The 10,836-nt window shown below is 44.9% G+C and overlaps 1 protein-coding gene across 1 annotated transcript; it reads right to left on the bottom strand.

Moving 5' to 3' along the window:
* Nucleotides 1-1,919: 1,919 nt before the first annotated feature.
* Nucleotides 1,920-6,314, bottom strand: RPUSD2 (RNA pseudouridine synthase domain containing 2). Its single transcript, XM_004380723.2, has 3 exons — nucleotides 5,625-6,314; nucleotides 3,613-3,909; nucleotides 1,920-2,942 (listed from the first exon to the last, which is right to left on the bottom strand). The coding sequence occupies exons 1-3, from the start codon at nucleotides 6,198-6,200 to the stop codon at nucleotides 2,208-2,210; spliced, it is 1,608 nt and encodes a 535-aa protein (XP_004380780.2). The 5' UTR covers nucleotides 6,201-6,314; the 3' UTR covers nucleotides 1,920-2,207.
* Nucleotides 6,315-10,836: the final 4,522 nt, after the last annotated feature.

Here is a 10,836-nt window from a genome sequence, read left to right as displayed (position 1 = left end):
TATATATCCAGCAAAACTGTCTCTCAACTATGATGGCGAAATTAGGGAATTTCCAGATAAACAGAAGTTTAGGGAATTTGCAAAAACCAAACCAAAATTATAAGAAATACTAAAGGGAGTCCTCTGGTTAGAAAATCAGTAACATCAGATAACAACCCAACACTAGAACACAGGACAGAGCAACCAGATATCAACCCAGATAGGGAAGTCAGAAAAGTAAATCAAAGCAAAAACACTGAAAATAGGGAAACAGATGGCAATATGTAAAAGATGACAACATTAAAACAAAAAAGAGGGACTTAAAAAGTGTAGACATAGATTTTTCATATGGAGAGGAAGTCAAGGCGATATAAAGAAATAAAAGACTGGTATAAACTTAGAAAAATCGGGGTAAATATTAAGGTAACCACAAAGGAAACTGACCATCCTACAAGTCAAAATAAAAAACTAGAAAAATATAAAGACTCAGCAAACACAAAATCTACAATGAAAAAGATGAAAAGAAAATACATAAAGAAAAAGGACTCAGCACAGACAATTAAGGGGAACAAAGAAACTGTGAACAACACACAAAAAAAGACATCAAAATGACAGCACTAAACTCACACCTATCAATAATTATGCTGAATGCAAATGGACCAAGTGCACTAATAAAGAGAGAGTGGCAGATTGGACAAAATTTTAAAAACTTTTGTGGATCAAAGGACACTATCAATCAAGTGAAAAGACAATCTAAAGAATGGCAGAAAATATAAAGAAGACAAACAACCCAATTAAAAAATGGGCAAAGAGACTTAAATAGACATTTTTCCAAAGATTTACAGGTGGGCACCAAGCACATGAAAAGATGCTCAGTATTGTAAGTCATTAAGAAAATTCAAATTAAAACCACGAGATACCACTTCACTCCCACTGCTGTTGCTGGCTGTCATGGAGTCAATTCTGACTCATAGTGACCCTATTGGACAGTGTAGAACTGCCTCATAGGGTTTCTTAGGCTGTAATCTTTATGGGAGCAGATCACCAGGTCTTTTCTCCTGTGAGCAGTCTGTGGGTTTGAATCACTGATCTTTCAGTTAGCAGCCGAGCTTTTGACCATTGTGCTACCAGGGCTCCTTCACTCCCACTAACCCATTGCCATCGAGTCGATTCCGACTCATAGCAACCCTATAGGACAGATCAGAACTGCCCCACAGGGTTTCCAAGGAGCGCCTGGTGGATTTGAACTGTCGACCTTTTGGTTAGCAGCCGTAGCTCTTAACCACTACGCCACCAGGGTTTCCTTGCTCCCACTAGGATGACTATAATAAAAAATATGGAAAATAACAAGTGTTGGCGAGGATGTGCAACAATCGAAACCCTTGTATACTGCTGTTAGGAATGTACAACAGTGCCACTACCGTTAACAGTCCGGCGAGTCCGCGAAAGCTTAAACATAGAATTACCATGTGACCTAGCAATTCCACTCCTAGGTATATACCTAAAAGAATTAAAAACGAGTATTCAAACAAAAATTTGTACACAAATGTTCATAGCAGTACTGTTCATAATAGTCAAAAGGTGGTAACAACCCAAATGTCCATCAACTGATGAATGGATATACCAAATTAGTATATCCATACAATGGAATATTATTCCGCCATAATTAAGGACTGATACATGCTACAACATGGATGAACCTCAAAATCATTATGCTAAATGAAAGCCAGACACAAAAGGCCACGTATTGCATGATTCCATTTATATGAAGTGTCCACAATAGGCAAATCCATGGAAACAAAGCAGATTAGTGGCTGCCAGGGCAAGGCGGAAGGGAATGGCGAGTGAAAGCTTGATGGGTGGTGACAATGTTTTGGAACTAGACAGAGGCAGTGGTTGGACAACACTGTGAATGTACTAAATACCACCGAATTGTATGCTTTAAAATGATTAATTTTATGCTATGCGAATTTTACCTCAATTAAATAAAAAAGCAACAAGCAGTAAGAAAACCAGACACTTGAGGTGTTAAAAAGAAGGAATGTATTTACAAACCACACAAGTCCCCAAACTTTAGCTGGAAGAAAGGAGGTAGTATGAACAGGTGCCTTTAGGGCCCAACCTCCCTCCTGCAGAGACCCTGAGTACCAGCCTATGGAGTCAGCCCTTACCCCTATGCCCCATCTCTGCCCCAACCCAAGAAGGAACCCCTCCATTGGCCACAGCTCTCAGTCTTCTTGCCAGTCATCCTGTGCCCAGGCAGGCATGGGTGAAAAGTATTCAAAGTCTGGCCCTTTATAGCGCAGGGCGTGCAGGAACATCACGAGGTCCTGGGGCAAAGGGTCCTGCCGCACCAACCGGCACTCTGCACAGAGGGGGTCTGTCTCCTGATTTACAACATCTGCTTCAGCTCCATCCCCAGGTGCCAAGGCCAGTGTGTGCAGATCCTGAGGGGCTGCCTCACGTGCTCGGTACATCTTCCAAGCAGCTGTAGCCAACTCTTCCTGGCCGCCCTTGCCCAGCTCTGAGGAGGGGTCTGTAGGACCCGTGAGTCCCGAGGGCACGTCGCCCTCACAGAGATCCAGCACATCCAGGCTCTGTTTGGCCTGGTGTTCGGCTACCAGGTCCCGTAGCAGTTCCTCATCTGTCTTGGGAATGTGGCCGCCCCGGCCGCGGGAGGGGCCCCAGGCGACTGAGTTATAGATAGGGTCGTTGAGGATGGCGTGGCCCAGGAACTGGAGGTGGACTCGGATCTGGTGGGTGCGGCCTGTGAGCGGCCTACACCGCACCACACTGGAGTGGCCGTTGTAGCTCAGTCTCTGGAACACCGTCTCACAGGGCTTGCCCCGGGGATCCACACGGCACACCCCCACCTTGTAAGACACCACGAGGATGGGCTCCTTGCAGGTCACTTCCTCGGTGGGGAACTCCCCCTCCACCCGGCACACATACTCCTTCTCCAACTGCACAGGAAGAACGGGGAGAAAGTCAGCACAAAGCCTGGACTCCTGAAGCCCAGGCTCTCCACGGAGTGATTAGGAATGCACCGGTGTCAGAAAGAAGAGGATTCAAGGCCCGACACTACCATACGCCCGCCGTGTGGTCCTGGGCACATTACGCAACCTCTTCAAGCGCCACTAACTCATCTAGAAAGTGTGAGCTTAGAAAAGCATTTCCCTCATAGGGCTTCAGTACGTTAGGCTCTAACGTCCCTGGCACCAAGCCTGGTATACAGTAAGCACTCAATAAATGTATTACACTCCAGATGCGGAATTACGAGCTTCAGACCCCAATCACTACTATTAAACTCTTCTACCTAAGCTCTTCCAACCTCCCCCAGAGTCTGTTCACTAAGCAGGTTTGCCCCACAATCGTAAAAACTCTGCTGTCAGCGCTTTAGAACTTTCACTTTTTGCAAACTACCAAGACAGGCAGTGGACATCATTTCTAAAGAGCTTTTGAAACATGACACACTTAACCTGCCTTTGGTACTTTAGGTGTTGACCTCCTGAAGGTGGGAAGTTTGGCCAGATTAACATATAGACCCATTTCCGATCTGGAACTCAGTGATGTCCTTTGACACAGGGCATTTGTGGGCCAGGAAGTGGCCTATAGTAGAAGAACCTGGCTCACCTGCCGGTCCCGAACCTGCTCGTGAATTCTCTCAGACACAGCAGCTGTCTTGGCGAACATGAGCACCCCCGAGGTAAGGCGGTCAAGCCGATGCAGTGGGTGTAGCTCTTTGAGTTGGTGCTCTTTGCCAAGGATGAAGATGACCGTATTGTGTCGAAAGCGGCCACAGGGGTGGACAGGAATGGAGGAAGGCTTGTCCACAACTACCACGTCTTCATTCTCAGCTAGTAGGCGGACAGGCTCTGCTGTGACTGGTGGCTCATGCCTGTGCACCGTGTTCCGCAAGAAGTCGTTGTCCTGCCAAAGACAAGGCAGCCAGTCGGCCCGGGGGGCCAACAGCCTGGATTCAGTCAGCCTCACACCCAGCTTCCCCTGTTCCTGGCCCAAATGTTAAAGTACACACCCGCCAAGAGGTAAATGGAACACCACGCAGCTAAATGATGACACAGAGGTATACTTATTGACACGGAAGAATGTTCACAGTACATCCTTAAGCAGAAAAAGCATGTGTGTAGTGTGATCTCACTTTGTATGTAAGAACACAGACAAACACACAGGCAGATAGCAGGCACTGAAAAAGTTCTAAGGTATACCATATTTTTACGCAAATAACACACACATTATAAATTTTGTGCCAACCGCCTAACTCCCTCATGCATTATTTTCCTAGGCCGTATGCAAGCCATGCATGTGCGTGTGTTATTTACATCGGCATGTTATTCGCCAAAAATATGGTACACAAAAATGTTAATGGTGATATCTCTGGGTGGTGGGATTATGAATGTTTTTTGGGTTTGCTTATTTTTATTTTAAGGGGCCCTGGTGGTGCAGCGGTTAAGCATTCATCAGCTAACTGAAAGGCTGGTGGTTTGAACCTACCAGCTGCTCTGCAGGAGAAAGACGTGGCAGTCTGCTTTCATCGAGATTTACAACATTGGCAACCCTGTGGGGGCAGCTCTACTCTGTCCTATAAGGTCGCTATGAGTTGGAACAGACTCGACGGCAGTGGGGTGGGTATTTTTATTTTCTCTACAGTAAAATTTTATTTTAAAAGTCAATTAAAAAAATGGAGGAAAAAAACTTCGTAAATCTTCACTCGTTGTGACCTTGAACAAAGAACACAGAGCTGTAAGTCCACAGATCTGGGCTCTAGACCTGGATTTGCCACAAGCTCACTGCACACTGTTAGACAAATCTCTTAGGTCTCCATTGCTTTATCTGTAAAATGTGAGGGTTAGACCAGATCTATATTTTCAAAATTGGGGTGGAAGAGGGGATTCAAACCACCCATTCCTCAAATTCTGGAATCTTCTTGTTTCTCCTCACATCCGTGGTGAGCCAGTGTTACTGACAAGAGTGTCTGGTACCTCTTAGCTGTGATGGAATTTAAAAAGGCGGGGGGGTGGGGGGAACGACAACAAAACACTGGACTTGACAATTCTAGTCTTTATCTCTGACATCGCACAATTCCATTGCATATCAGGCTCTACGGTAAATAGTTTAAGTTCTACTTATAAGAATACAGGCTTTGGGGGTGACATTACCTCTTTGAGCCTGTTTCTTCCCAGGTAAAATGGGGTGGCAATATCTACCCCCACAAGGTTGTCATTAAAATGAAATGAATTAAAGTTCAACCTACATAAAATGCTTAACTCTCTGTAAGGAGACAAAAGTGACAGCCGCTGTTATTACTATTTGTACTAAAGAGCTACAACGCAAGGTAGAAAGTGATCAGTGCCAGAGCTGCAAGGCAGTGCATAAAAGGAGCTACGAGAATTCCAACGAGGAAAACTGACTGCTCGCCCTTGGAAACAAGGAAGCCACTTTGATGGCAGGGGTAAATGCGCTGGGTTTTGAAGCACAGAGAGGCTATTTGCTTAAAGTGTTCAAGTGTAAGCGAGGCTGCTTCAGAATTCCCACGGTTTTACCCCAGTACCTATGTCCTGATAACTCTGAAAAAACCATATCCCCTTTTCTCCTCCGCTCCCTGCCACCCCTGATCAGGACTCCACCTTGAGCACGATGCTGAGGTCCTGGACCCGCTCCTCGTTGAGGTGCAGGCGCCCGGCACGGACCGCGGCCTCATAGTAGGCCAGGGGCTGGGCTCGGAACTCGGTGCTGAAGACGTGCAGCAAGCTGTGGCCCACCCAGCGGCCTTTACAGTAGGTCTGGAAGTCGAAGTAATAGGGGCGCACCTTGCGCAGGCCACGCTCGAAGTAATAGCTGGTCTCTGCAAAGTGCTCGTCGCCGAAGCTCACCCCAGCCCGCCGTTTCTTCGGGGGCGGCACGATACGCTCCCCAGTCGCGCCTCGCCGCTTTTTTCGCTTGCCTGGGCCTGGGGTTACAGCCACGGCATGCTCCCCGCTCCCCGGGGCCAGCTCTACTCCAGGGCCCGACGGCTCCCGGCTCCCCGCGTCTCCGTTCTGCTCAGCTGGAGCCTTCAGCCCTCCCACTACTTCGGCCCCAATCGGGAGTGTTTCCGCCATTGGGCCCTTAAAACGACCCCGCGTTCTAGTCAACCTGCAGCGCCAAAGCGCGAAGCACCACTGCCCAAGAAAAGGGAGCCACTGGCAGCCACCCAGCCTCATAACCTGCTCGGCTGCCACTCCTGGGTCGCGATCTGAGGACGTCACTTGGCGCCAGCCAATCAGTGAGGCTCAGTGCCGAGCCGTGAACTGTGGCTAAGTGAGTGAGTTGTGTTGAGTGGCGAGTTGAGAGGCTGTAAAGATGACTCTACCAAAAGTCCATCCTTTCCTCTTCGGACAACCTTAAGCAAATGCTCTCCTACCAAAGAATTAGTATGTTGAGATCTACTTATGTCAAATCAGACGTTGTTTCATAAAGGAAACCTTGGGATAGCTCTGTAAAAACCATGGCAGGAGTTGATCCTGTAGATCCTATGTAGGGTATGCTCAAAGTCCTTTGGGTCTGGAGAAACTCTTGAAAGGAACTTTATTTAAAAGCGGGGCGGGGGGTGGTGGTGGTAAGAACCTCCTGAATGAGGGTTGAATGTACTGAAAAACACTGACCTGTACACTTTAAAAGGGTAACTATTATGATACGTAAATTATATCTCAATAAAGCTGTGATATATTTTAAAAAACACCATCACCAGAAGCAATATTTTCACATATATGCTTCCTCCTGACAGCATGAGAAGAATTCGATATCTCCCATTTACCTCTCATGTGTTCCAATCCTAAGATGAAAACTGCAAGTGGATCAGAAGCTGTGCTTGTCAGGGATCTTAAATGAAAAAGGCTGAAACCAACTCTGGTTAACTTCATCAGAGAGAGAATTATTGACGGGATATTAGTGCCCACAGAATTCATAAGAAGACTGGAGAATAACCTCAGAAAAAGGTCCAAATCAAGGGAAGCCAAGGCCTCTGAGAACAGGTACATGACACGAGGAAAGTAAGAAGGAAAGCAGTGGAGGCTGACTCCAGTGTTTTGGGCCTGAGCAATTAGAACAATGGAGTGTCTATTAACTGAAATGGGGCTGACTGTGAATGGAACAGGTTTGGGACATAAGATCAGGAGATGGGTTTTGAACACAGTAAGTTCAAAATGTATATTAGGTAACCAAGTGGAGATGTTGTATAGGCAGTTGAATATACGAGTCTGGGATTCAGAGCTAGAACGAGTTAGGTTGTTTGAACTAAGAACTCTGATTGATTTACTATAAAAAGAATTTAAATCTTCTAAGAGCAATGGGAAAGAGTTGTGCCTGTGTGTATGTGATATGATCAGATCTCCATTCCAAAAGGATCACCCTGATTACAACATGGAGAAGGGACTAATGGAGGAATCATGAGGTCTAGCTCCAGTTCAGCGTGGTCCCTGGCTATGAGTTCACACATTCACACACCAAACATTTTTTGAACATTACCAGGCATTGCTTGGCTCTGGAAATACAGAGGCCAGAAAGTCATAATCTCAATGAAGGACTACACTGGTTGAGGTTATAGATAGATAGACAGACAGACAGATAGATAGATAGTGTCATGAATTGAATTGTGTCCCTGTAATTTTGTAATTTTGCATTAAAGAGGATTAGAGTGGGATTGTAACACCCTTACCCGGGTCACATCCCTGATCCAATATAAAGGGAGTTTCCCTGGGGTGTGGCCTTCACCATCTTTTATCTCTCAAGAGATAAAAAGGAAACGGAAGCTAGCAGAGAGGACCTCATACCACCAAGAAAGAAGCACTGCGAGCAGAGCGTGTCCTTCGGACTTGGGGTTCCTGCGTGGAGAAGCTCCTAGTCCAGGAGAAGATTGACAAGAAGGACCTTCCTCTAGAGCCGACAGAGAGAGAAAGCCTTCCCCTGGAGCTGATGCCCTGAATGTGGACTTCTAGCCTACTAGACTGTGAGAAAATCAATTTCTCTTTGTTAAAGCCACCGACTTGTGCTATTTCTGCTATAGCAGCACTAGATGGCTAAGACAGATAGACAGGTAGATAGATAGATATATGGATATAGGTAGATATATTGTTATATATATAGTCATGTTAATGGCATATATATATTAGTGTTAATCACACTGTAGTTAAAGGAGTGTCCAAGATAAAGGGCTGCTGGCTGCCCTCACATGGCCTCCTCATGTGAGAAGTCCTTGGGCAGAGGGAGATTACCATGGCTTAGGATCTTGTTCTCAGTTTTGCAAGTCCAGGATCTGGGTTGAATTTCTTCGGCACACATACTAATCAAACTCAGGACATGGGCAAGTCAGTAAGGGTGTCAATTTGTTAATTTACAAGTGTAAGTTTAAATTATAAATGTAGTTTTCCAGTGACTGGGCTATTTGTGCCCATAGTCAAAGGTAACCTCATCCTGGTATGAAGACCAAATTTGAAATCAGGAGTTTGGTGGGAGTGAAATCAGAGAAAAGACCATAAGTGAGTCATGAGGCCAGACAGTAGCTTGATTAAGCACCCATAACCTACACCAGTGTCCCTTTCTATGAACCAGATGCCACCAGATTCACGTCTTTCTATGAGTTTTTTTTAAAAAGCTGTTGATTCGACCCTATAGGACAGAGTAGAACTGCCTCATAGAGTTTCTAAGGAGCAATTGGTGGATTTGAACTGCCGGCCTTTCGGTTTGCAGCCAAATGCTTAACCACTACGCCACCAGGGCTTCTCTCTATGAGTAAGCACTGCTAAAATCTTGCCTATTATTTGGCCCTTTGTTTTCTAACCTCCTTGCTTTCCATAACCTTCTATTTGCATAGCCTCTCTAAGAATGCTTATAAAACTAAGCAACTGAGTCACTCCAAATATGCCTTTCACATCAGTTGTTAACACCATAGCCACACTGACTGGATTTAGGCATATCTAGAGACTATATCATCTGTCAAGTTACTTCTCCTGAAGGTTGGCTGATGTCCTTCATCATATATCTCTTTGGCAGAGGGTAACCTGCCTTGGAAGTTGGGAGCAAGGGGGAGTGGTTGCATCTCAGTGAAAGTGCTGATATCTCCTGAGGGATATCAAAGGTCATCTCCTTTTAAAAAGCCTTTCTGACACACACCTCCTATGACCATTCTCTCCTTATGTAATCTGCCCACAATTCCGTCATATCCTCCATAACTCTTTGCTGTTATTTGTAAACTTGTCTGCCTCCATGGCACATCCCTCCCCAGGCGGTAAGGCTCTCTGGGACCCATGTTGTTGCTGCTCTTGTTAGGTGTTCTCAGTCTTGTTAGGTGTCCTCAAGTCATCTCCTACTCATGTAGACCCTACATATAACAGAACGAAACATTGCCCAGTACTGGCCATCTTCACAATAGTAGGTATGTTTGAGCCCACTGTTGCAGCCACTGTGGCAATCCATCTTGTTGAGGGTCTTCCTCTTTTTTGCTGACCCTCTACTTTACCAACCATGGCATCCTTCTCCAGGGATTGTCCCTCCTGACAATGTGTTCAAAGTAAGGAAGACAAAATCTTGCTATCCTTGCTTCTAAGGAGCATTCTGGCTGTATTTCCTCCAAGACAGATTTGTTTGTTCTTCTGGCAGTCCATAGTATATCCAATATTCTTCGCCAACACCATCATTCAAATGTGTCAATTCTTCTTTGGTCTTCCTTACTCATTGTCCAGCTTTCACATGCATATGCAGCCATTGAAAAGACCATGGCTTGGGTCAGGCGCACCTTAGTCATCAAAGTGACATATTTGCTTTTTAAGATTTTAAAGAGGTCTTTTGCAGCAGTGCCCAATGCAATACATCGTTTGATTTCTTAACTGCCGCTTCCATGGGCACTGATTTTCAATCCAAGTAAAAAAAGCATGAAACTCCAATATTTTCTCCATTTATCATGATGTTGCTTATTTGTCCAGTTGTGAGGATTTTTCTTTATGTTGATGTGCAATCCATACTGAAAGCTGTAGTCTTTGATCTTCATCAGTAAGTTCTTCCCTTTCAGCAAGCAAGGTTGTGTCATCTGCATATTGCAGGTTGTTAATGAGTCTTCTTCCAATCCTGATGTGTGTTCTTCTGATATAGTCTAGCTTCTTGGATTATTTGCTAAGAGTACAGATTGAATAAGTATAGTGAAAGGATACAACCCTGATACACACCTTTTCTGATTTTAAACCAACCAGTATCCCCTTGTTCTGGTGGAATGACTGCCTCTTGTTCTATGTATGCATTCTGCATGAGCACAATTAATGTTCTGGAATTCCCATTATTCACATTGTTATCCATATTTTGTTATAATCTACACAATCGAATGTCTCTGCGTAGTCAACACTGTTGTAGGGGAAAAACATCACAGAGGTTAGTAAAGGAAAAAGAAAGGTTTTATTCAGCATATATTCAAAGAGGCAAAAGTTGGAAATGGACAAGCATGTCTGCCCAAGTATAAGTAATGTTACAGAATAGACAAAGTGGGAAAATGGACAAGCATGCTGCCACAGCCATGTCTGCCCGAGTCCAAGGAATATTACAGAATCATCAGCATATATTAACATTACAAATGGGCAAAACCATTGAAAGCTTCACCTTTTCACAGATTGACTAGACACTGTGATCCTACATTTTGAATTGCTTTTCTTAACAATCATTGGTACAGGTTTCAGTAAGGACAGTCAGGAGGGTGGGTCTTCACTGGTCCAACAAATCTTACTATTCACTAAAGGTTAATAAAAAAAGATAAGAGTGGAAAGTATGTGGGTCTTTTGTGTTCAGTTTATGATTTGTTTATGTGAAAAGTTCTCC

Source organism: Trichechus manatus, unplaced genomic scaffold, assembly GCF_000243295.1.
Source record: "Trichechus manatus latirostris isolate Lorelei unplaced genomic scaffold, TriManLat1.0 scaffold00076, whole genome shotgun sequence".
NCBI lineage: Eukaryota > Metazoa > Chordata > Mammalia > Sirenia > Trichechidae > Trichechus > Trichechus manatus.
This window is presented reverse-complemented; position numbering and strand designations above follow the sequence as displayed.

What these genes read in the sequence shown, in the direction of transcription:
- RPUSD2 (XM_004380723.2), bottom strand. Translation starts at nt 6,200, where the DNA reads ATGAGGCTGGGTGGCTGCCAGTGGCTCCCTTTTCTTGGGCAGTGGTGC. An exon ending in ACCTCAGCATCGTGCTCAAG is followed by an intron (nt 3,910 to 5,624) that starts GTGGAGTCCTGA and finishes TGTCTTTGGCAG; the next exon opens with GACAACGACTTCTTGCGGAA. An exon ending in AGCAGGTTCGGGACCGGCAG is followed by an intron (nt 2,943 to 3,612) that starts GTGAGCCAGGTT and finishes CTTCCTGTGCAG; the next exon opens with TTGGAGAAGGAGTATGTGTG.